At 39.4% G+C, this 27,747-nt stretch overlaps 1 protein-coding gene across 4 annotated transcripts in view; it reads right to left on the reverse strand.

The window, feature by feature from the left end:
- Positions 1 to 9,362: 9,362 nt before the first annotated feature.
- The window catches only part of RUNX1T1 (RUNX1 partner transcriptional co-repressor 1), a 161,842-nt gene continuing 143,457 nt past the window's right edge, over positions 9,363 to 27,747 (reverse strand). For 3 of the 4 annotated variants that reach the window (XM_069957377.1, XM_069957376.1, XM_069957373.1), the window contains exons 9-11: positions 25,148 to 25,216; positions 21,022 to 21,212; positions 9,363 to 13,600 (exon numbers count right to left, since the gene is read on the reverse strand). In XM_069957377.1, coding sequence (XP_069813478.1) covers positions 13,325 to 13,600; positions 21,022 to 21,212; positions 25,148 to 25,216 — 536 coding nt within the window. In that variant the 3' untranslated portion in view covers positions 9,363 to 13,324. The remainder of the gene's footprint in view (positions 13,601 to 21,021; positions 21,213 to 25,147; positions 25,217 to 27,747) is intronic. The other variant, XM_069957374.1, reaches the window with a different exon arrangement.

Consider the following 27,747-nt stretch of genomic DNA (forward strand, 5'->3'; position numbering starts at 1 on the left):
CATCATTTATGATGATCCCCGAAGCTCTAAAACTGTTTAAAGGGGTTATCCAGCACTACAAAAAAGAATGGCTACTTTCTTCCAAAGACAGCACCACACTTGTCTCCAGTTTGGGTGAAGGTTTTACAATTTGGTTCCATTGAAGTGAATGGTGCTTAATTACAAACCACACCTGAACTGGAGACAAGTGTTCAGGTTCTGGAGTCGTGTTGTCTCTGGAAGAAAGTGGCAATGTTTTTGTAGCGCCGGATAACCCCTTTAAACTTTGTACTACTGGACAGGCACAAGTCAGCGCAGTAGCACAAAGATTTTAACAGTTTCATAACTCCGAATTCTGTTCCGTTGAACATTGCCCGTATTTATGGACCAATGTATGTGTCAATGCCCCCTAACTGGGAGAAACTCACACAAAGGGAGAACATGTAAACTCCTTGCACATGTGATCTTGTTGGGATTCTAACCACAGTAGAAATGTTATAGAAAATGTGTGTAGAAAAAAATATTGGGGGAAATTTATTTCAAAGTATTTGCCAGGTGCCGGGATGATACATTTTCTCCCATTGTTTTTATATTAGCTGGCCCCAGATAATTATACAGATTTGTAAATTACTTGCTCTTCTGATCAGCTGCTGTATGTCCTGCAGGAAGTGGTGTATTCTCTCCAATCTAACACAGTGCTCTCTGCTGCCACCTCTGTCCATGTCAGGAACTGTCCAGAGCAGGAGAGGTTTTCTATGGGGATTTGCTACTGCTCTGGACAGTTCCTGACATGGACAGAGGTGGCAGCAGAGAGCACTGTGTTCGATTGGAAAGAATACACCACTTCCTGCAGGACATCAGTTGATTAAAACATGTTTTCCCCTATGGAATACCCCTTTAAGAAAATGCAAACAAACTCAGCCCAAACTGATGTCTAGCCTGCATATTTGACTTTTCCTGCTTATTCTGCTGGATTCTGAAATGGTCCATTTACACATGATCATTGAATGCAGTGATAAATGGTTCCATCCCATGCCTTAATGCCCTATATGTCTTATGAACCTACATGCCATATGAACCCAATTAATTACAAATAAGTTTCTGTTTGGCATTCACAGGCCTGTTATATACTGGCATCCCTTTTATTTTGCTATATATTGTAGCTATATGGCATTGTTAAATGATTTAGCTTGCAGTATGTTTTTGTTTTTGTAGTGATATCCCATTGACAACATACAGTATGCTGTGTATATATGTATGTATGGCATACAACCTCATAGTATTTTCCAATGTATACAGTATATCAAATGTACCTCTCTCCGATATAGTTGGGGCGAGAACATAAGTGGTGTGTTCTCCAATCTAATCAGAATTCAGAACTCTAAACAGGTTTTCTGAACCAGTCAACCCTTATATGCTATACTAGTAGACCATACAATTACTGGATACGAGAAGGATATGACAATTGATATGCATAATATAATAAGTCTTTTGGTTAAAAGAAATATTCTGTTTTCAGGAAGCCTAAAATTCTATGGTGTATATGGTGCAATTAAGAAGAGCGACCTATGAACCATGCAATGCTTAAGTGTCACTGAATTATTCATTCCTTAATATCGTGTAGCTGGGAAGATGAATGGGATCTAAAATAGGAACGTACCATTCTAGATATATTTTAAAACAGCATTTACTCTGCAAAAGAACACAGAGTCCTGGGCACGTGGGGAGGCAGGTTCAAACCACAGGAGGTCCAATGGTAAAAGTCCAATGTATTTTACTGTAATGTTTAATGGGACTGCATATAAGGATGAATTCCAAATATAAAGTACATTTCCTCTAATAATACCACCATTTCTAATATATGTAACTCATCGCATTGTCCGTTTCTGTCCTTGTCCAAGTTGTGATACTGGTTTGTCCAAAACAAGTAGCATGCCCAGTAAAGGAGCATCAGTATTATGAAGGTTGGTGACTGTCAGCACTTGCAAGATTGGGTCTTGTCATCTTCTAGACTAAGGGTCTTTTTACGTGGCCAGATACGGGGCTGGGCCAGGACCGCTGGTCAGCGAGATTGGCGCTGAGCCTTTAGAAAGCTCAGTTAATCCAGTGGGCGGGTGACCTGAGCTATGACTGTATAGTTTGTGAGGGCATTTACGTATATATACGGCCACACATCTCTTGTTTACATAGGGAGATACGCAGCCAATAGCAATAAATTTTGCTGCCGCACAAAAGATTCGATCAATTGGGCTCCTCGGCTGATAGCCAACACTTTTACATGGGCCGACTATCAGTTGAAGGAGTGTTTTGAGCAATGCTCATTGTCGATAATCGGGCCGTGTAAAAGAATAGTAACACAGCAAACAAGGCCATAGTTATTAGTGGTAAAGCAGTCCCATATACTTTTGTCGGTTTACCCAACACAAGTCGGTAAAAAGTATATGGGGCTCTTCCCACCAACCACCAACAGATGATGGTGATAGGGGTTGAGAGTGGTGGCAACTGCCTGACCTTTTTCTGGGAGACATGAGCTGTAGCCAGAGCTCTTTGGCTTTGGCTTACCACTACCCGCCCTATAGAGAACATAGGAAAACTTGGCTTGTTCCTAAGTATGAGGGTTGGCGGGGTGCGTATAGGAAAGATATCTGCAGCCGTAAGAGTTTTTGGCTGTCAGTTTTTGAAGGTGTAAGGGCACTCTAGTAGGGCCAAAAGACTTGTCTATATCATACACAGGCACCAGTATTATAAACATCATTTGGTAGGTAGGAGATGGGCTCCAGAACCTTCACATTAGCTCAACTCCTGGGATCCCACGTATTGTGAGAATGAAGGGGACACAGCTGTAGTAGCATTTAATCTGAGGAAGGGAGATTATACTCCCAAAACGCGTTATTGTTTAATTATGAGTTTTTATTAATTTTTTTTATTTTTTACTTATCATGGTCTGAATTTGTTGTGGAGCAGAGTTGGCCTTTGGGATTTGTTTTCATTTGATTTCCCAGATGTTATTAGTCCAGTCCTCATCAGTCAATAAAACTACTGGTTCCATAATGTTGTACATTGTAATGTGCATATGAAACCATATTTTAGCTCATTCTAACCTGTACATGTCATGGTTTGAATTGAAATGCTATGTAACAATGAAGCTTGTGAATATATTAGTTTCCCCAGGTCCAGCTATACCCTAGCTGTCCTGCAGGATGCCTGGCCAGGAGCCAACCATTACTATTTTGCCATAGACCGTTGGTCACCATGGGGAAAGGTGGACAATGTTTTTTTTATGCTTACTTACCCTCTTGGTCCTGGTGTCACCAGATGTCAGTCAGGTTGCTGAGAATCCCCACCTCTGTTCTTAGTGCTCGTTATGCTAATAAGCAGAGATGAGTCCAACGTCAATAGGAAATTACAGATCAGTGATTTCCTATGGATGTCGGACTCATCTCTGCCCATCAGCAGAGCAAGGATTTCTTGGCAATCCGGAGTGTCACTGGGATTGATAGTGTAAGTATAAAAATCTTTCTTATGGCAAAGGGTGAGTTTTGCCCCAGTCCCCCACGTGACACATTACCTTTAAAGGAGAAGTCCCGCCATTTTCAAAATCCATGAGCTGGCAGGGGCAGCAGGGGGTAATTTGTTAACGAGTACATACTTACCTCTCCCCGTACCCGCGGTGAGCGGCAGGAAAGGCCTCAGGAACCCCGCCGGAAGGCATTTTCCCCCGAGTTGCGGTGGCGTCACAATTCTGGGAAAATCCCTGTTCTGCCTGATGGACTGGCTGCTCAGCCAATCATTGACTTGAGCGGTGTCCAGCCCTAGTCACTGACTGGCTGAGCGGCTAGTCCATTAGCTAGGTCGTGACGTGTACACCCGGAGATCCCAGAACCCGACGGAGGTCCCAAAGCCAGTCCCAACACTCACCCTGGGCATGGGAGAGGTAAGTTTGTGCTTGTTATCAAATTCCCCCCTGCCCCTGCCAGCTGCCGAATTTTCAAAATGGCCGACTTCTCCTTTAACTGTGCAACAGTTGGGAACAGTACTGTGTATGGATACAAAAGGGGACACTGCTTGGAGGCAGATTACAGTATGGCATTCTGTTACTGTGTTGGGCACCGAGATAGGCTCTCTTACTGTGTGGGGTACCATTACTACCCCAGTGTTGTGGCAGTGTTTTATTGGGATTAAATATGGTTATGAGGGATGATGAATAGATGTGAATAGTACAGGAGAAACATAGTACTCAAAAACCAAATACATCTAAATGGTTGAGTTGTGGCTGTGGAAAGTTGTCTTGGTGGTCCAGGCCAGGTTGAGAGAAAAGGGGAAAGTGAATGACAGCAGATGTCACCTGTTGTTACTGGTGGTAATTGCTCTGCAAATATGTGGTCTGTAGCTACTGTGAAGAGCAAGAATCTACCACTATATGGCCACAGTATGGGGGTAAGATTGGTAAGCCTGTAGAAGGTACAGTATATTACAATATGATGATTCAGACATTATCAATGAGTAGACTCTCTGAATCCCCTTGTATAACTGTATGTCTTTATGCCACTTGTGTGTCTGTAGCATTCTATACATTTTGGGGGTAATGGGATATTGCCCCATGTCACCCAATTTCAAATAAAAAAATACATTCCAGGAAGAATCATAATCTGTAATAAACTAAGCGCCCATTATATGTATTTACCTAATTTAGAAGAAGATGCTAAAAAAATATACACAGGATCACACTACATATGGTACGCTGCGTGGACCAGATGGTACAAATCCAAATACTGTTAAAAAAAAAAGAAAGTGTGTCATATGCAGGCTAATATTCCCTTTATTTAAGCGGTCCTTTACAACAAGGTCTGCAGAATGTCACCAATATCAATTTGCAGAAAATATGGAATGACACGAACCCTTCTGATCATAGATATATACATCATTTACTATGGAAATTGTGTGATTGACAGTGACCATTTAATCCTATAATCTTGACTCTTCTTTCTTCTCGGCAGATGGTTGCCATTGTTTACACTGCAATAAGTAAATTGTAAGAGGTTAGCCATTTTCTGAGAGGGCAATGTCAATGGGATGATCCAGGGACTGATGGCAACTGGCATATGCTTATATATCTATTGATTCGTCAATCTGTTTTTCTATAACAGCCAATACAGTAACTTAAAGGGTTCCTGTCATTTCAGGTGACTTCAGGTGACCTATATACCTAGGCACTTCCCCCTCCTATCTCTCTTTCTCTTCTCCCCTATAGACTTTTCTTGGTTGTAACATCATCCCTGAGCTATCGAAAGGCCAACACTGAGCTGATTTTTTTTTAGAGTGGAGGATAGTCTAGCAAATAATGGGGGAGAGGGAAGATTCTTGATAACAGGAGAAGAAACAATATTTGTCTGATAAGATATATTATATTATATACTGTATGTTGTTTTCTTTACTTGGACTATTGATCTAAGCAAAGTTTATAAAAATGTCTATTTAAAAGCACTCTCCCAGCGAACCTTTATGGTGTACAGTGTTGATTACTTTATCTACTACTAATTTATTTATCCATTATTGATGTCTTTGTAAACTGGTTATCACATTTGCTCTAATCCTGCTATAAACCTCGTGATTACCAAACAAATTGGCAAAAACTAACAGCTAGTCCTGTGTGCATGGGCTGTTGCTCCTTTGTTTTACAACTTAACCAGCATAAGCTAAAATTTTCTATATGGCTGCAGTCATATAAAAATAATAAAGAGCTTATGTTTACCTATCCACACACCCCTGGTGTCCTGACGCAGCATCATCAGTGTCCAAAACTGACTGCAGCCCCGCCATTTCCAAGACAGACTCATCTCGGAAATGACAGCCCGCTCAGCCAATGACTAGACAGGACAGCATCGGGGCCAATCTGTCTCAAAAGTGCTGCAGTCAGCTGAGAACACTGCATCAGGACATTGGGGGACCACAGAGAGGTAAGCATAGCCTCTTTAGTATTTTCTATATGACCACAGCCATATAGAAAAATTTTGATAACAACAAACAACCCCATATAACAAATAACTTCATCGTAGAATTCAAGACTTCAACAATGATGCAGGAGAACTTGAGGATACTGGAGATTAACATGATGGTATATATGATATAAAAATAAACATAGCCCTTAAATAATATATACTGCAGATGACACATATGGTTCCAGTTTGTATTTTCAGCCATATGGGGATAAAGTGACATCTCACAGGGTTGACTCTTTGGGATCCATATGGCTAAAGCACATAACATGTATTTTGGATGAACCTCATTTAGTAGTATGCACATTTACTTGTGTTTTTCGCACTAGGATTTAAGAGTTTGAATGTAATCTATACGTTCCAACTCTCAGTTTGCTACTGCAATCTCTCGCTAGTGGTAAAAGTGCTACCACCAATTGTCTCCTATGCTGCTATGTTATATAGCTGTAAAAAAGTATGCTGGGGCAGTAATACGAAGCCCAACAGCCACATGGGTGTTGACTCCATATGCTCCCAAAGGCAACCATTCACAAAGTAAAATACAGATGTGTCCTTCCTTAACTCGTCTATAATCCCAACATGTATAGCACAATATGTAAAAAAAATATAAAAAAATCATACGTCAGACGAATGCCTTGATGGATGCCGCACACTAATCATCCGTTTACCATCTGTTGCCCATAGGCTTCCATATTACAAAAACATATATGTTGAACATATACCTTTTTTTTTACTGTATGACATTGACAGCTGCCTCTGGTGGATGCCATCTGTCAGCCATCCTTTACTCAGAGGCCCTCATTTAAAGAATTCATATATATATATATATATATATATATATATATATATATATATATATATACTTAACAGATACTTTCAGTTACTGGATGGTGTCAGATTGTACTGAGATAGTGAAATGAAAAAATACATAACAAGGCAATTGTAGAAAGGGTAAAAGTGGATATTTAAAGGGGTATTCCACTCAAACATCACTTTTCATATGTTACTGCCCATGGCGAGACAATTCCTTCCATACTTGTTGTTATCTATTTAGTCTCCTTCCCCCAGTTCTGAGCTGCTGCTTTCTGATGAAGACACAAAAAACTGTGTGTGTTTTTCTCTCCATCTCCCCCTCCTCCTGATTTTTATAAACCTGTTTGGCTTTATAGACTTCAGAGTGGTGACAAGGTGATTTTTTTTTTCTCTTTTCGCCTCTAAGGGTGGAATTACACGGGCCGATGGGGGCCCGATAATACCTGTAAACGAGCAGCGATCTGCTAGATCGCCGCTCGTTTACTGGGCCTATTACATGGCCCGATAATCGTTAAACAAGGGCTGCAGGGACATCGTTACTGATGTCCTTGCAGCCCTTGCATAACTATATACATTACCCATCCACGTTCCAGGGCTGTTGCTGCGGTCTTCTTCTCCCCGGGTACCACGCGCTCTTACGTCAGAGTGGCCTGTCAGCTGACAGGCCACTCAGCCAATCACAGGCCGGGACCACCGCGGCCTGTGATTGGCCGGGCAGCCTGTCAGCTGACAGGCCACTCTGACGTTACAGTGCGCGGGACCCGGGGAGAAGAAGACCGCAGCAGCAGCCCTGGAACGTGGATGGGTAATGTATATCGTTAGTCGCCGCCTACGCACCGCTATTGCGCCTAGAGGTGCGCGGTCGGCGCCCAACAAAAATAGGCCAGAACCTATATCAACGATCAGCCGATGATCGTTGTCATCGGCTGATCGTTGTATTTATTACATGGAGCGATAATCGGCCGAATCGGGCCGATTCGGTCGATTATTGTTCCGTGTAATAGTACCCTAAGAGTCCCCTCCACGATAATCATTTGTTTCTCATTCTCTCCATTTCAGAGCAGTATACAAACACAGGCACTTCCTTTCCCTGGGAGATGATTTTCACAGTACAGTACTATAGATGGCATGTGGAGAAGGAATGGGGTTATTGCAGGTGATGCAGTGTGTTTGTGTGAGCAAAAAAGAAAGGAAACCACTGAGATGATCAAAAGGATGAGGTTCTAATGCAGGAGGGATTACATTCAGGAGGCAGCACTGTGCGCATAATAAAAACATATAAAAATGTATTTGCACAAAGGACAGCTGCTAGAATGTAATGGATGGTAAGAAATAAGAGGGAAGTTTTGGTTCTACATTTCAGGCACAGTGCAGACCTACTGAAGTAAGTGGACAGGCTCAGATAGCATATACACAGTCTTTCTTCCCTTCTCCTGCATTGTACTAGTAAGAATGAATTCCCAGAGGGAAAAGTCCAAGAGGTCCAGTATAAAACTTAAACACTTTATTAGTTTGTTCTTAAAGGAGAAGTCCCACCAAACAAAAAAAAAAGTCATGAAGTCATGCAATGTTACATACCAGGTGATTGCCTGCTCAGCCAATCAGTGGATGACTGGCTGAATGAGAAATCATTCAGCACGGCCATGACGTTGCAGCTGGAAGAGCTGGGTACTTGATGTACCCAGTTTCCAACCGAAAATGACTTCCTGGGGCAGTCAGCAGGACCCAGAGGTGGCGCAACGGAGGCACGGGGGATGGGTGAGTTTAGGTTGTTTATTAATTTTCTGCACCGTCTGCCTGTCTGCAGTTTTTTTTTAACTTAATGGGGCTTCTCCTTTAAAAGAGAAGTCCATCCACAACTAAAAACACACTGCTGGCACTGCAGTGGGATGCAGGAACATAATATAGAATGTATACTTACCCATCCTCATGCCCCCCAGCTCCCCACCACCTCTCTGACCATTGCCAGACCTCATTTTCGGGCAGTTTTCCTGTACATCACAACCTGGGGTAAATTAGCGGTGTCCTGTCTCAGTCACTGACTGGCTGAGCGCATCATTCCTGAGCCTGGGTTGTGATGTTACAGGAACTGGAGTCAGAGAAGCCCAGCAGGGGTCAGGGAGCGGCAATGCTGTGCTATGGGAGCACGGAGATGGGTAGGTATAACTTCTTTATAATGTTCCCTGCTTGCAAAGGATTTTTAGTAGTGGTCTTGAGTTCTCCTTTAAAGTTAGTTATCTGTTACGGCTACAGCAGTCCTGCACTTGCAAGTGTTTTTACCTAGAGTTGGTGTGCAGTATTTATATACAGACTTGTAGCAGATATGACCATGGTGGGTAAGCTGATCTTTTTCCATTTTTTGTATTCATACTACTAGCAAGCACTGGCTCAACTTCCTGTGTTCTGTCTTGGTCTCTCTGCTGCAAGAGATGGAATTCCCCTAACAACAGGCAGTGGATAGCATTCTATAAGGAATTCACAATGTGGAATTATAAGGAATTCACTATGTGTATGAATTTTGAGCACAACATCCATAAAAATTAAAAATTCTGAAACAATGTAATACGTCTTTTTTCATGTTTTTATTACACAGTAAAGAATACAACAATACCTGAATCATACTTTAAAGATTCACAGGTTGACAGACCATACATTACAGTCCAACTAAAGGAAAAGAATAAACAAGAACCCACAGTTCAGACATAGTAGACTTGAAAGCTCAAGATTATGCTGACAAAAGCATGATGTCTACCCCCCCATTCACCCAGTGTTAGTCTACCATTAACTTGTGGTACATGTCTGAATTAAGTATTGCACAACAACTTTTTTTTTCACAATAACGTTGCAGAACCCAAAAATAAAAAAATAAAAAATAATGATTTAGAAAAAGTACTTCAAATCTGCATTTCAACAGTCTCCAATTTGATTTACTGTCCTCTGAAGAATTCGGACAACATGGAGTCACCTTAGCCCACCCCACCCCCACTTTAAGTATTCCAGACTTAGGCATGCTTTGCATTAGTAAACCAGCCTTTTATTTTAATCCCCAAGACATGCACCTACACAAATTAAAGCTTAAAAACAGAATAAGGAGAAAGAAAAAAATAAAACAAGACAATAGGTGGCCCGGTCACAAAGACATGTGACAGGGCAAAGAGAAAGACCAGGAGGAAGTAGAGAGGGGCAAGAGTTAGAGAGAGGGTGCCCTAAGCCTATCAGCGACCACCATTAAGTTATATCCAATGAAGAGAACTTTTTTTTTTACTTTTAATGTGTTATACCTACAAATTATACTCTCACGTAGCCTGCATATAAGTGACAAGCAAAAAAGGAAAGTAATTTTTTTTCTTTTTATTAAGATAATGAGGTCTGCTTTGTTACCAAGAAGTGATATGGTTTGCAGCTGTATGAGCTTTGCTTTTGGTATCTGTTTTTTTTTATGCCCATTTGGTTTGACTAGACCAGTTTTGATAGCTACTGGTGCAATATACATGCTGTCAGAGGTAGAGTGAAACTTTTTGCCACTGAGGAGACTGTAGCAAAATAGAAGGAAAGAAAAAAGAGGAAAGAAGGAGAGCTCAAGGTTAGGAGGAGGGAAGTAGTATCTGATGTCACTCAGGGTGCCCTGAATTAAAGTAATGAGACATATTGTTACTAACCCACAGAAAAAAACAGCTGCCACACAGGTGATCGGCGCATGTTGATTGACAGATGATATGACTTATGTAAATTACCCAAATTTTTGCTAATTTTCTATTCCTTCCTAGACTGAACATACAAGAGCTCCAATAGAAAAGACTGTCCAGTGTCATACACAGACAACGATACACAGAGTAAGTCAATGGATATGGGAGCACCATGGCATGAAATCACTTGTTAGAGGACCTGGTCATGTGCTTCATTCCTTACACGTTTATCCTTTGGCTCCCAATACAGTTGACCACAACTGCCTCAATAGAGGCATCAATAGACCCGAATTGGAATGCAGTACAATACTCTTTAGACGACAGGACAAACCAAAAATATGACAAACAACATGAATAAAAACATTAAATAGTAGTGTAAAAATACTGTAATATGGTATGATATCATGTTATACAGGTAATATACCTGTAACCTCTAACATGAATATATAGTCCGCCCCCATAAACCATCATTGGCAACAGCCATTATAAAGCACAAAACCAGGCCTTAAACAAGGGATAAGTATATTCCACAAAAATAAAGCTACACGTCCAATGACCATTAAGCAGAAATGTTTCTCATATACGTAAGATAAATTTTGGCTGAATGTTTATTTGGCCAAAGTCTGTCTCTTCTGATTTCCCCTTGCTAAGCTCAGCTTAGCATGTATGTACTCTTAATAGGGAAAGTGGAGAAAGCCACTGCAAGATTGTTCCGAGAACAACAGGATCGGGCAGCCGAAATTCAGCACACCTAATGCCATTGATGGACAATCTGAAAAACAACCGTACATGAAGTCAGCTGGTTTGCCCAATGAGTTAGGCCAGCTTAACTTGTTCTAATGGGAGATGTAGTACAGATGGGTCAATACATTGGATTTTCCTTGACTTAGGCCATTGTAGTAAACTTTATTGAACTCCAAAATCTGCTCTGGACACTGGACAATTGAAATAATAAAATAAAAAATAAATTCACACTGTACCTTACTGGACATGTTTAACCTGCTGATCTTTTGGAATATAGTATTGGTGCTTTAGGAAATTTTCAATTTTGGTCCTTAAGATCAGTCTTTGGCTGACTTCCCTTTATGTTTAATACTGTATGACCTGACATTCAGCAGTTAAAGCTGTCAATCTACACCTCAGCATTTGGAAATCTAATTCTTCATATTTAAAGTCAGAAATACATAGTCTTACAGCAATAACACATGCACCGCCCTTGAACATTTACGTGATATTTTGTTTTTGCTTTTTTATTTTATTAAAAATTCCCTATTTGTGAATTTTTTTTTTCTTTAAAAAAAAGGTCAACTAAAAAAATAAAGATGTTTAACCAAAAGAAATCCACTATGGTTCTATGCTACTGAGAGATCGAATGGTGAGGTGGACGGAGAATAATTTAAAAAAAGGAGTTTTCCAAAATTAAAAAAAAAATATGCATGCCTAGGGAGTCATTGTGACAGTGCAAAAATACATTTATGTACATCCCTCCTACAAAAACACCAATAGGTTAGCATTCCGTGAAGCATGCTAGTTGTCAGAAAAAAATCTTATAACAGAGTGAATTAGCAGCTCCGGTAAATAGCGTTAATTTTTTTTTTCCTTTCTTAAAGACAAAAAAAAAAAAGGGCTGTTTGTACTACTAGAGATTTATCACTTACATTTACAGATATAAAAGCAGCATAGAAAGAGACGGGTTTCTCACCAGCTAAGAATAAAGAGGTTAAATGTGGGCATGATTAGAACTACGATGCATCTTCACATTTGTCCATCACATTTACAAGAAAAAACACCATTGGGGAACCTCACAGGACAGGAGTGTTTGAAACACCGAGAGAACTACTAGCTTTTAAGGTGAAACAGTATGGGATGGAAAATTCTTTTTCTTCTGTTTAAAAGTGGGCTGGAGCTGAAGCCACCGTGTATACATTTTTTTGTTTTTCTTTTTTAGCTTTTTATCGCTTTTAATAAAAAAAAATATTAGAATAGACCCGATTGTCTCTGTGGAACCTTGCAAAAAAAGAGATTGAGCATCGAAAAGTTAATTTTTTGGGGGGCAACTGCTTGGTGTCATGATTGCCAACTTGCTACTTAACTATTGGATGTGACCATTCCCGTATCAAAGGAAAGAAGCCTTTACATGATGGCATTTCATATATCCCACTGCAACTCATCTTTCATCGTGTTGACCTGGATAGTACTGTATTTATTTCAGAACCAAAAAAAATAAATAAAAATGATGAACATCTGTGGTTTCTTCCAATCTGCTGCACATCTGTGAGTTTTTGTAGCGGGTCTTCAAAGTTCAGTTCGTAACCCATGGACGCCATTCATCTTCTTGTTAAAACGTCTACTGCTGTATCCAATGCTTATGCCCTTGAGGGGGTTCATCTTGACTGTTTTTTTTTTATTCCCTTTGTCGCTATAAAGAACAATGTGATTTTATTTCTCGTGCGAGCATTTTTTTTTTTTGCTCTTAACAGCAGTTAGCAATCTCTTGGTTTGCTGTTTGGTAAAGCATTTGTTAATATGAGGTCATCTAGTTTTAAATCCCAGCTACTGTAAAATACCAGGGAGGAGGTCAAATCTAGCATTGTGTTATATTCTGTACTCTCTTTCAGTTTTCTAAAGAAAAAGATATCTTTGATTTCCATAAGAAGTCATTGTGACCCGTTACTGGCCTTCAACTATTACACTACTACCGCAAGATAAAAGTAGTCCATTGTTATTGTAGCAATGAAATATGATACTTCATTAAAATCTTTGAACATCTGAGAATGAGGACTTCGTTTTCATTCAGTCTGTAAAGTTTTTAAACACATTTTTGTCTTTGTTTTTTTATTTTTTTGTTTTTTAACGGGCAGCTGTCTCTATGGTGGACGGTGTGCCTGGAGTGGTCGATCTGGGAGTGGCTGCTGGTGGAGTCTCAATAGGGCTTCCGGATCCACTGCTGGGTGTGACAGAGGAACTGACTGCTGGAGTATCTCCTTGCTGTTGAGCTTGAAGAGTCTGTCCACAGATATGGTGATGTTTCTCCCAGTCTTTGTGCTGACAGAATGAGCCGCAATACCGGGCGGTGTTACATCCGCTGCAGGTTTCGCTCGCCTTCCGTCCACAGTTCCAGCAACTCTACAAGAATGAAAAAAAACAAGAAAATTCCATAAGAACATTTAATGGTTTAACTATGTTCATTGCCTCAAACAGTAACATTAAACGAACTGTAAATTACAAGCACAGGTGGAAAAAGTACGAAATGTGTTCTGAACACATGGTGAGACATTTGTGCAAATCCACTGAATTTGCCTTATTATAGTGAAATTGCAAAATGCTATGTAAACAATCTGCTCCGGTTTTTCTGCAGCAGATGACAGAAGACGCTACCAGCAAAGACATGTTCTGACTTTCAAAAATAAATTTCATTTTTTTTTTCTCTCTCTCTTTCAAGCTACTTTTTTTTTTTCAAGTCTATAAAATACATTTGATATGTTACCATCTTTCCTTCATCTGCCAAACTTTACATAAAAAAAGTTTTCAAAGCTTTGATAAAAGTCTTAAAAATTAAAGGTGGAACCAGATCTGATGGCGCCACACGCAGTGTGTTTTACTAAAAGGGATCGGTCTTAGTTCTTGTCTCTTTGATTTCCAACAATGGAACTTTTTCAAACCCAGATGGAATCTGATAAAAACATATAAAATTTTAGAAAAAATGTCAATTCTACATTTACAGTTCATTTGTTTTACTACAGGAATTTTAAGTACGTTCTTTCGTTCTGACTCAACCTAATTTTTCCAGCCACATTTATTATATGATCCTGTTAAGTTGGCCACTCACCATGAGAAATCTAACGGGAACATACAATTTATATAGTGCCATCATATTCTATGTTACTGTAAAGGGGTATTCCCATCTGGGGAATACTCCTTATACATATAATGCATTTTAACAAGCACCTGAATCAATATACAATGTCACAATAAAGAATATAAATATTTACCATATCAAGTAGATACATGTGGAGAGTGAACTTTGGCCACATGGGCTTAGAATATTAAAGAAAGTACAGTATGTCTACCAGCCCTCATGCCCACACTGTTCCGCATCACCATGTTCCCAAACCACACCGGATGTCATTTTCTCCTGGCTTCAAAGTACATCACGACCCGGCTGAAATGTCACCAAAGGGTAGGATTAAGCCTGCTCAGCCAATCAGGGACTGAAGCGGAGTGGAGCATCCATCAGCCGGGTCATGACGTAGCAGCAGTGGAGATATGCAAACTGTCAGCGGGATCCAGGATCGGGTCACGGCACCTTCTTTATTAGTTTGTCCCTCCCACCCCTTTCCAGAAATTATTTCCCCTCGCTCCAGACTTCTCCATTAAGGAATAAATTGTACAAGTTAGGAATGAGAAAGCAACTGTTTGTTTGTCCTGAAGAGGCCTTGGAAGAACAGCAGTTAAAGGAGACTTAGGCAAGATCATAAGTTTTGAGCAAACAGGTTGATGCCATATCCACAAATAAAAATATTCAACTTTTTCATAATATATTAAAAATATGGGTCTGGTGGTCCTGGGCCTGACACATTTTAGACTTATGAGTTCCTAGTAAGAATTAATGGCATTGCCATAGGTAGGAAATTCCATACAAGAGGGGAGACTATCGGTGGCATGATGCTGTGTAAAGTTCCTATGCCTCTGAACTGTAAGGCACTGATTTATTGGGTTATTCTTCCTTATAGGCAACTTTAGAATACTTTCATAATATAATTTTTTTTTTTCTGAGTGATAAAGGAATGAAGCCTATGGGTAGTATGGAGTCTGGGCTCCACTTGCTGCTGTACATGTTGAGTCACATGTATGGACATATTCTTCCCTCAAAGCAATGTTTCTAGAGAAAAATACTTCCAATTATAAGATTTCTAATGAAACAGATCCCATATATTTTATTTTGATAGTATTCGTGTCTATGTATGGAAGCTTTGTGTATTTCCATGGCGGCCCTATACTCTTTACACAAGAGAGCCATATTGTGGCCATATGCATGAGTTCTCATAAGTAAAATACTTAGAATCCAACATGGTCAGAACAATAATATTTAATGAAGCTATAGAAATACTGAATAAAAAATAGTTGATTAAAAGCATCTATATCTGCCTGTAAAACTATGGAATGGCCTGAGCGAGACTTTAGAAGGTCCTGGAAAGTTTGCCATGTGGAAATATGGTATCTGTCCAATACTTACTGGCTCCATTAGATTAGAATCAGATGTGGCTCCATTCAAAAGCATAGAGTATACAGAATCAACCAGATAATTACAAATGCATGTGCTGGAACTTTTTTTTTCTATTTCTAAAATTGTTCCCATCTTTTGAAAACACTTCAAAATATCCCAAGAAAAGAAAAAAAAGTTTCCAAACACAGAAACAGATGTTTTTTTTCTTGTTTGGTAGTTAAACGTTGAGGTTGTAGACTGGATGTCTGGCATCACCTGCTATTAATTCACTCCTTCTGGTTTCAGGTTTACATTGTCTAAACTTAGTCGAGTTTTGAAGATGTCAAAACCTATTACTCCACGCGGCAAATGGGTTCAGGATATATTTACTTTTGCCATAGCGTGCAATTTTTCCCATATAGTTCTCTAAAGTATGCAACAATGGGCTTTTATCGATACGCGGGGAGTTAGATAACTGCTACTATTCACTAGACACTGTAGCGAAACATGGAAATGATTGATTGGACTTATTCGGTATTATGGGGTCACTCGATGTCTGAAAAAATATTTATTTCTTTTATTACTAATTAAGGTAATGGAATAATGGTTTGTTCCTGGATTTGTGTCTTACACTTTCTAAAAGTTGCATTCTTCCATTTGCAACTATAATGCAGCTATAATGCAACCACAAGACCCAGACCTTCCATGGTTCTACTGTAATTAATATTGGGCTCTATTGGTATACTCTGTAGAGGACATTTATTAAGATGAGCGTACTCGTACACTGGTCTTAAATTAGGCACTTCCTCCCTTTCTCAGTTGAATTGACCAAGAGGCACGTGCCTTTTATTGAATCGGGCCTGACACTGCGCCCGGCGTACCAAATCTACACCTGCTTCCAGCATGATAAATGAGGCATGAGGGGAAGCCATGCCTTCTTCCTGCCTTAGCCGCGACCCCCCAAGACCCCACCCCTGCCTGCCCATCGGGTGAGTGTAGAATAAGGCAGTCCTACACCACGGAGAAGAAGTGAATCTCCCTGGCGTACGCCCAGGCTATAAGTTTGATAAATGTCACCCTTCATGTTAAAATAAAATTGGTTTCATACCTCTAAGAGTCTATGTTCCCGCTGTGTAAAAATGCCAGACATCTTTGTGGACAGCCGTCATTTTAGAGCCAAATGACGTCCGTCTATTGATAATGACTGCCACAAATAATGATCATGAGAAGGATTGGGCAATTGAATTTTACCACACATATTTTCACTTCCCCCTTTCTCCCAATGGAGACATCTGCACGGTCAAGTGACTGAAGACATAGCTGTCTACCGGAATAGCTCATGGCTGACAGTTATGTAATATGTATGATCCGCATTAGATGAGCAATCTATTCTATTATTTTCCAGGTCTAAGTCTCAATTTATGAAGAAATGGACCTATAAATTGTCCAGTCTACACAGAAGGAAATTAGCGGCAAAGCAGCATGATATATATATATATATATATATATATATATATATATATATATATATATAATTCTTTATGTATAGGCATCTGGTAAATCCAAGTCTTGAATTCCAGTTGCAATACAAAATGCCTCTTACATATGAGAGCTGTAATGAGTTATGAGCATATTCAGCAGCCATGACTCACCCCATCTCTCGCTTGTCACCTTTGCTCTCCTACATTGTCAGCCTGCATTAAGGTGATTGCCCGTTGTTCTAAAACGCCACACTATTAACAATAATAATGGGTTATTACATGGCTATACTGCGCCTGAGTACAGAAACAAGATAGGAGCTCTCCTCTTTCCTAACCCGATCCAGAGGCTGACATCTAATCTCCAGGAAAAGAAGACAGGAAGTAGAGCCTAGTAGTAATCAAGTCAATAAATACGCCGAACGATTTTGATAAGATCTAAAACTGATGAAATAATAGGAGTAATCTATAAATATGGAAAAAATAATCCAGGTGAGCCATGAAGGTAGTAGGGCCTATTGAGTTAGAAAGGTTCCTCAATCAGATGTTGGAGAAGAAGTGGCATGTGTCTTATTACGAAACAATGAAGCATTACACAGAACCAGACATTTCCTTTAACTGAACACCAGGGGGTCACATGACTGACACCATGTTTAGTTCTATTCAGTTATCCAATGGATGCACTACACAAGACTTTTTTGGGCTATACCATTTTTTGAAGACATCCTGGTGGTCCTTAGCGGCTTGTCCCCCCGCCCCACACACACATACACACACACACACACACACACGCACGCACACACACACACACACACACACACACACACACACACACACACACACACACACTGCTGTTCTCGATTGATAAATCTTTCCCTGTACCCAAACAGGAAAAGATTTATGAAGGCTGGTAGGGCAGAAAGAAGCTGTCAAGGACCAGACTATTGACTCTTGGATAGTTTTGAGAGAACTTGCCAAAAGTTTGGGTTCTGCAATGTTTGTCTGAACCCGAACTCTCTGCATTTGACTTCCAGGGGCTGAAGAAGTTGAAGGCAGTCCCAGAGAGCCATAGGCTGTATCCAAGTTTTCCTTGGAACCCCTGGGGTGGCAGCCAACCTCTCCAGGCGCTGGGAGTCAAATGCTTGGTGTTCGAGTTTGGACGAGGGTTGCCAAACCCAAACTTTCGGCGAGTATGCTCAACACTACTCTTGAACACATGAACGTGATGACTGGTTCCCTTTAAATACATATTTATTAGACAGGTGTCTGATTTCCTATTTTATAGACAAATTAAATTATAAAAATAATAAACCCAGATGATAGTCCTGAATGGGGATCCCAAAGATTTCCCAAATATGGTTATTTAACATGGCCAAACAAGTACCACCCCCTTTAACAGTTACATGTCATAGTATAAATGAGTGGTTTAAAGCACCATATTTCTTGTATTTAAATATGTAATATATAGAAATATGGTAAAAGCAGACCAAGATGTAGTTCTACCATTCACAATATGACACTACCATTCACAATATGACATATGAATAATTAGCAGTAGTAAACAGACACATACAGTTGTTCTCAAACTTTCCCCTTTAAGACAAGACGTGGTAGAAGGAAAGGATACCACGATTACAGAACAAAGACCCAAGTGAATGTGTACAAATATGTTCATCAATATCTGACTTGTTAACATGAAGATGCCAAGCCAATTATGGGCTGGTCTCATTTGATTCCTGCATGGAGTAGTTTGCTTCCCTTTAACTCCCTTCCTGAGAAACTTTCAGATGTTGCAAATCAATTCCTTTTGTCTTTGGGAACTCATCTGCTATGCATTAAAATGAAACTCTGGGCATCTACTTATTCCACAAGCGTCTTTCATCCTCAAAGACGCCTGCAACAAATTAAATTCTAGCGTCGCCTATTAAGACACAGTTACGCGTTGAATCTGGCGCTCCGTGGCGGTTATTTCATATTTTTTGCATAGTTTTTATTTGGCGTTCTTTAACCTATATTTTTACAATTAATTCACTAGTACGGGAATTATGTAAATTAGCTAACAGTAATGTGGAGATGACATTCCCTGCCATAAGATCGGTAGAATCACTTGTATATCTATATGGGACTGCCCACTAGCTTGATATTTTATTTTGAAAAACTGAACAAAAAATTGAAGACAGGCAAGAATTTTTATAGACATACATGCCAATTTTTTTTTTAGAGACCATGCTCCCATGTCATGCTCTTAAAACACCTTCCTGAAAGGAGACTTAAATTAAATGATCCCCAGCATCTTTCTCCACTATTTATTCTCTATAGGGTTGCCACATTGGCATGGAGAAAGAACAAAGCACAGTTCACAGAGGCTATGCAGGCAGGCTGAACACTACATTTACAGCAGTGCGATTTCATCCCAGTTATCCCCATAGGATAGCAGATAACAAGCCCAGAGGAGAAAACACCTTTAGGCTATGTTCACACTACGTAAAACTACGTCCGTAGTTCTCGCCGCAGAACTACGGCCGTAGTTTTGCGGTGTGTGACATAGCTTTATGTTCAATCGGATCCCGGCTGGAGCGTACACACATCGTATACACTCCGGCCAGGATCCCATGCGGCGCCGGATAAAACTGACATGTCAGTTTTCTGCGGCTGGAATTCAGTGAATTCCGGCCGCAGAAAGACCTGTCAGTTCAAACAGTGAAGCAAGCGGCTCCGGCCGCTTGCTTCACTGTGTGCTATGGGAAGCTCTGATGCGGGCACACGCTGATGCGCCCGCATCAGAGCTCCGCGGCCGGAAAGATCACCCGGGATGATCCGGCCGTTCCATGACCCGGCCGGGGTCACGGAACGGCCGGTCTCTTACGTAGTGTGAACATAGCCTTAGGGTATGTTTACACATACCGGGTCCGCAGCAGATTTCACGCTGCGAGTTTGCAGATAAATCAGCTGCTGACCCTGTACTGTGAAGCTGAATGGGTCCCATTTACGCAGCGGAACGCTGTGGTTTGGGACCTGGCCCTTTTAACCCCCCCACCGACGCCCGCCCGCGGCCCCGAGCATACATTACCTGCTGGGTGGCGCAGTTGTGTGTGACGCTCCGGGCTCCCCTCGCTCCCCATCAGCCAATCAGTGCTGCCTGATTGGCTGATGAGCAGCGAGGGGAGTCTTGAACGTCAAACACAGTCGTGGTGAGGAGCAGGTAATGTATGCTCGGGACCGGGGCTGCGGGCGGGTGGCGGGGAGTTAAAGGGTATCCGCTGCGTGTATGGGACCCATTCAGCTTCACAGTACAGGATCCGCTGCGGATTTCGATGCAAACCGCAGCATGAAATCCGCTGCGGATCTGGAATGTGTGAACATACCCTTAAGGTTTTAATCTATGTGCCTACCATGAATGGAACTCTCCAAAAATGGAGAGTTGTGTTCTTGATGGACTGTAGTTAATTCTACATCTTAACTCACTTCTTCCTCTCAAAGTTGACAGTGTGTTCTTGAAAGTCAATTTAGTAGTAGGTAGTTGTGGCACATGTCAGTTATTAGACATGGCACCAGAAGAGACATCCGAGGTTCCTGCCAATAGCAAATGGCCTACTTTGTTGCATATGGAGATTTTCTGATCATGGATTGTTGTCAAACTACTATCTATCTATCTATCTATCTATCTATCTATCTCCTATCTATCTATCTATCTATCTATCTATCTATCTATCTATCTATCTCCTATCTATCTCCTATCTATCTATCTATCTTTGTGTGTATTGACACCATATCTATCAAACAATTGAATTTTATGTTTAATCAGCTATAAAAACAGACCACGCATATAATCTGAAAATTGCAAGCTTCGATTGTAGCCTTACCTCGCTTGAGTCTTCTTGTTGGTTAATAATGGAGAGGGCGTCCTCCGCAGCTTGCCTCTTTGCTTCTGCCACCGTCCTTTCCATTTTCGCTCTTTCTGTAGTAATCATCTCATGTGCTTTTCTTTCTGCCTCCGACACTGCTTTCTGCAGTTCTGCCATCGCTTGCCTTTTCACCTCGTTCACCGCTTCTTCTGTAAGACACGGGAAAACATTTGCTGTAAATATACATGTTCTGCCGAGCTTCTCAAAGAATGGCGGAGAACAGAACATATTCCCTTACAAGACATTACTGTGAGATGGAAGCAGCAGATTCCTGAAAAGGGACTTGTACATTATAAATGGTGATTGCTAAACCTGGGACCTGCCTGAATTTCACCATAATCCATCTTTACGAAAATAAGCTGTACTTACACTGCAGGGTTCATTAAACAGTACATATAACCTGTGCACCTCGAATGCAGGGAGGCTTGTATATACAATGTGTACACAGTCCATCAATTCAGTACAGTCAGAGGTACTTAGACAGTGTGGTGGAAAAAAGACAGATATCTGTCAACTTCAAGCAGACACATCAAGTGGAATTGTCAAATCTGCTTCAACCTGAAATAAAAGGTGTGTTGCAGTCTGTCTATGGTTCCAATTATAGGAAAGAAATCACCTTAATTAAAAGGATAAACTGAAACCTTTTTTTATCTATTTTTGGATTTTTTGGAAGTTTTCTTTATATGATTGTGTAGGCCGCCATCTTGCCTGAGTTTTTTCAGCGGTTTGTTTTATGGCAGATACATAGATATCTGAAAATTACTTATTGTTTTTTTACTGTGGAATGTAGTGGGCATGCTTTATGACATGTGCAGACGGCACTGGGCAGGAAGAGGAGGGAGGTTAAAAGGGAACCATCAGTAGGTTAGATGAATCTAATCTGCTGATAGCCCTCTATTGTGCAGGGGATACAGAGGAGGAAGGTATGTCTCTTACCTTCATTCTCAGTGCCATTCCGGTGCAGTTAATTATTTGCTCCACGGTCCGGTAAGACCGTTAAGAACACTGATGCACTGTAAGGAGCAATGCCCCGCCCCAATATCAGTGATTCAGCTCGTGGCAGTGCACCTAACTGTGCCCCAGTGCTCCTAATGGTCTTAACGGACTACGGAGCAAACAAATTACTTCACTGGAATGGCTCAGAGGAGATATAACTTCATCCACGGCGTCTTAGATCTGTCTAACCTGCTAATAGTTCCCCTATAAGTGTGGTTATCTGCCTCGGTTTAATAGTTGTGTTCCCTTTCTAGGTGATCCTTCCTGTTGCTATAGTAGGAGTAGTGCTAAGAGAGCATGATCTATCGAGCATAGTGCTCGATCGAGCACCTTGTGATGTTCGGGTTACTGCAAGACACAGTAGAACTCTGGGGCTATGCCATCAATTCACTGCATACCGCCAGAATTCTAATGTGTTTTGCAGTAACCTACAGCATTTTTTTGTTCTAATTTTTGTACATTTCAATTACACATCTCTTGAAGGTGCACAAAGCCATGCCCGATCTGACAAGAAGGGGGCACCTGGTTAAATGCTCCAGGTGGAGTGCTCAAGAATGAAAAATGCTCATCTCAAGTAACGAGCACTCAAGCACTTTAGGGAGGCGTGATCTCTACAGAATAGGAAGTGCAGACAAACAATTAGATTAACCATAACCTTATAGGGTCTTCTTTTATTATTATGATCATTTACTTGATTAATTATCACAATTTTAGGACCAATGGTTATGTCATTGATTTCTGACTATGCTTATTGGGCAACCAATATGTCAACCAACACTATTTATATTACACCATGGTAAATATGAACAGTAGTCCATAACAGTAGTATATATTCTACTTTTCTTTTTATTGTAAATCACTGATTTGGGTGACATAATTCTATTTATTTATTTATTCTGATGGCTTTACATTAAAAACACTTAAATACATACTAGGAACATATAGTAAATTAACTGCCCATTTGGCATATTTGATAAGAGTCAATAGACCTTAGGAAAGACTGTAAATACATAAAATTACTTATCCCTCCCAATTGAAAAGACCAGCATATAGTGGATCGCTGGCATAAATGTATCCGACTAGACATACATGGCTGCCTACAATATATGTTTAACATATGAAATGAAATTTCTTTTGATTGCTGAAACTAATTAAAACCCTGCCTCTGTGTGGAATCTGTCATCTATTTTTTTTTTTTCCATTATGACATTCCACAAAGAAAACATCCTTTGTTCTAGAACGATACATGTAGTTAGTCTGGTTTCTAGCACAGGTAGAACATATTATTATAGGAAAAAAAACTAAAAATGTATTATTTATTAATTCTTTTACTATTTCATTATGTAGAAAGAAAAAAAAAAACTTTACTTCAAGAAAATGATCTAATTTAATTATCCCGGAAAGATATCTTCCACTTGATCCAGTTTATCTAATTTTCATCTTTATTCAAACCAAAATGACAATGAATAATTGAAAATTTAATAAGCAGTAATTATTAACTTGGCAAACGTTGTACCAATTAACACTCTATTAAAACTAATTATGACATGTTTCATTCAAGTGTTTTCACCTAATTGTTTCACTCGCTTAAAAAGCACCTTAATTAAATGTTCTGTTTAATTAAGAACATAGATTTCTAATAGAATCATAGTAACAGATATTAAAAATTAAGAACAAATTAATTTCCCCATACACTATTAGCAAAACGCCTGAATTTTGTTTTTCTTATTTTTACTCAAATACGATGAAACGGACCATAACAATGTAAAGAACCAAAAAAATCAACCAGTCAAAATAAAAAATTTCAAATTTCTATAACTAATTAAATTTTATTTATTTTCAATTAATCGATCAGAAAAATCGTAGGAGTATTTCTTTTGAAAAATGTTCTTACTGTAAGGCATCTGAATGTGGCCGTGAACAATGCAGCCTGGGCCTAATTTACTTTGAATATTCAGGGTGAATTAAAATTCTATCTAAGTGGCAATACAGGACAATAATTTTTGCTTACGATCAAAGCTACAGCTTGACTAATTGTATATGCTAATCAGGCAATTTATATTTAAATTATGCATTCCTATTCTAGTCCCACAGGCGCACACAGATCTGCTCAGGGAATTGATAGGATGCTCACAAGGTGCTTGCATATTTATTACCAAATGCAAACAAACCTTGCTTACTGGAGAAAAGAAATAGATATGGGACGTAGAATCCGTCGTGTTTTATGATGATTGTTACAATTTTTTTGAATTTTTTTTTTTGTTTCTTTAATGAAGTGATTAATTTTATACAATTTTTACAATCGAAGCAATTTCATTTTAGCATGAATGCGGAATATGGAGTTTATTTACACATTTTGAGAGTCGGCGGTACTTTCAATTTTTTTTTAAATAAAAGCTATGATGAACAAATCAGTATATTACAAATAACAAAAATGTTTTGTGTGTGTGTATATATATATATGTATATTTTATCATTTGTTTTTTATTAGTATATTAGATTAGTATATAAAAATTACTAATGAAATATAATAAAATTAAAATAGAAAGACAGAAAAAAATACTAATATTCCTTAATAGTTTTATCCTTCTAGCTATACATTTTCGTTCAGTGAAATGGGTCTAGAACAGTATAAAAAATACCAATAAAATTAAAATAAATAAATAAATGATTAAATATAAACAAAATTACCAAATAAATAAAAGAAAGATGAAAGAAATACCAAAACTACCTTAATATTCACTGGTAACTAATCATAAAGGTATAAAAAAAGACCAGGGCGTTTTTATTTAATGCAAACTTCCTTCACCATCTTAAGACATTAAAGCCTCATCTCGACAATAAAGCCTAGCGGGTATGTGCATAGTAATGACACAGCAAATATAACAGATCAGATGTCTCCTGGGGTCGAAGATTGTCTACAAAGGAATTCCGCAGTCACCCATATTACAATTTTAAGCAGTTATTGAGGATTATTTCAATTTTGCTCTGTTACTAATCAGTCTGTTTCTTGATTCCTCACATCAGTGCATTAACAACTGCACACATCTGCCAGAACACTAGGTCTGTGTTTTTAAACAATCCTTACCAGCTTTCTTCCAAATTTCCTCTGGCACGTATCCAGAAGCGGGCCTGTGAAGGAATTCCCGATGCGATTCTGCAGAGGAGGAAGAGAGAGAGAGAGAGAGAGGGAGAGAAAAAAAGAACACATTGAGAGTACTGCTCATTTGTTAGTACTTGAGACTGACAGTAAAGCCCACTCTGATATCACGCTGCAAGTATTGTCTACTGTACACAAAAATCTCATTGTCACAGCTGTTTCATGCCTTCTGTAGGAATGTCGACAGCATAGCACCATGACATTCTCTGACAGATTGCAAATATTCGAAAGAAATTAATGCAAATGGGATTTTATATAGCGAGCTGTGTGTGAGCCCATAAATATCGGCGTCAAGCTTGGCTAGCTCAAGAATGGGGACCATCTTTTAGTCTATGCAGGACACAAAGAAATTATTAACTGGAGGATTTAACTGGTCAATATCAACACGTATAGAGAGTCTATAGGAACATGGAGTTCATTTTATGAAATACAATGTATATGTCAGAAACCATCTTAGATTTTTAAAATTGGAGTTAACTGTTCATTGCCGAAAAAGAACTGTACAATGAGGTAAAATGGTCTTTAAGGATACGTCCACCTTCACAACTATTTCTACAAATGCATCTAAAGTAAAACAATCTTGCAAATAGACTTGAAATGTCAAGATTTCTGGTATCTACAGCTTCTATGTAGAGCTATGTGTCTCCATGGTTTCAGACTACAAACAGACCCCTTGTAGTCAGATGTTCAGATCTTGCAGTCATATTGCCATTTCTATGTCTCATAGTTTTTGGTAGCTCAATAAATGAACATGAAAATACACAGCATCTGATGTGCCCGCTAGCATGGAGACAGATAGACTTGTATATGAGCTGCAGACATGAAACGGTAGGTACATTTTAATAAAGACTATTTATAATAGAAATATACTTTGCCGTACAATCGTGTTTGCAGTTTTTTTCCCCTTGAGATACATTTATATAACATATCTATCTATAGACGGTATGTACACAGGTTCTTATAAAGTGCCAACATTTCATCATTTTTATACCGATAACAATCGTACCAGATGTAAGCATCCATATAATATATAAGCCATAGGTTGTATATACAGTATAAACTTTCACAGCACTCCAAAGTCCACATGGCTTATTGTATTACAGCAAACAAGTGTACAGCACACAGGCACGCGACATTTCGGTAATCTCACGTTACCATTTTCAAGTGCTAATGTGGGATTACCAAAACGTTGTGTGACTGTGTGCTATACACCTGTTTGCTGTGATGCAATAAACTACTGTATATTGGAGTTCATTTTGACTTTGGAGTGCCGTGAAAGTTTATACTATATATATACAGTGCTCGTGTTCTGCACCAAATCTACTGGCACCCAGCAGGACTTTCAGGTTGTGCTGCCAATTTCCTATATCTTTATCTGCCATAGGATGTATCCATGTTTTACAGAACTCCCTAGGACTACATCCAACTTCTTCAGCCCCCGTTATTGAAATGGCAAAAGATTGGCCAAATTTTTTTTCTACCATATATTATGAGAAAAAAATATCCAATAGGTATAAGATGTGTTCACTGTAATTATTTGGGAATAAGAAAATAAACTGGATTGCACCTTTACCAGATAAGAATGACTGTGTAAAACAAAAATCTTATAGCTTTCAAGCATCCCTCCTGGCACACCTATGACGTCATGGAGTAGTGTGCAGTCACAATGTTTTGGCATTGTTGGTACTCTGAACTGAAGACGTCTGTATCGGTAAAGTGTTTTACCCCATAAAGTGATCTATCGTGAGAGTAAAAACGAAATGTTGTAACCATAGAAATGTTTCAGAGTAGAGAGAGAACTCTTCCAAGAACAGATTAGCCAAGCTGTTGAGCAGCTGTGAAAAATATATGACAAAACTATGTGGTATTACAAATTAGGCACTAAAAATACTTTGTTGTGATTTTCATCAGACTCAAATTATATCTGATTATTTGCAGTGTTATTCTATCTGGAAGGCTGCTAGCCAAAATACTGGAGTTAACAGTGAGCTACATAGAGAAAGTCATATTTTCTCATTAACAGGGAGATAAGGGGGTGGCATGGGACTGCTCAGCCGTCCAAAGATTGTTGGAAGAAAATTAATGAAACAATTTGTAAGGGCCTTAGTTCATGGGCATACGTCGTGTCACAATGCTGTTTTGTTTTATTCCTGTGTTCACATACATGGGCCGTTTACAGTGTGGATGAGAAATGCTTGTTCCCAATCATCAGCCTATGTAAAAGGGCCAGAGATCGGCCAATGAAATGAAAAGATCTTTTGTGAGGCCAATAATATAATAAAAGATAAGGTTAAGGGTCGATTGTGTGGCTTGACCTCTTAATGTTTTGAGTCATGTGAAGACGTAGTATACGGGGCTTTGCTTGGTCAAGCTAAAAAGGCCTTATGTTGGTTGTTTGATTTGTAGACCATGGTAACCAAAGTGATCTTTTTGATGGTGGAAGGCCAATTCTCTACTATATACTATTAGGTAAATTGCAAAGTAAAAATATACTGGTCACCAATTCCAACACCTGCAGAACATCAACT

The sequence above is a fragment of the Dendropsophus ebraccatus genome, chromosome 2 (assembly GCF_027789765.1).
Source record: "Dendropsophus ebraccatus isolate aDenEbr1 chromosome 2, aDenEbr1.pat, whole genome shotgun sequence".
NCBI classification, from domain to species: domain Eukaryota; kingdom Metazoa; phylum Chordata; class Amphibia; order Anura; family Hylidae; genus Dendropsophus; species Dendropsophus ebraccatus.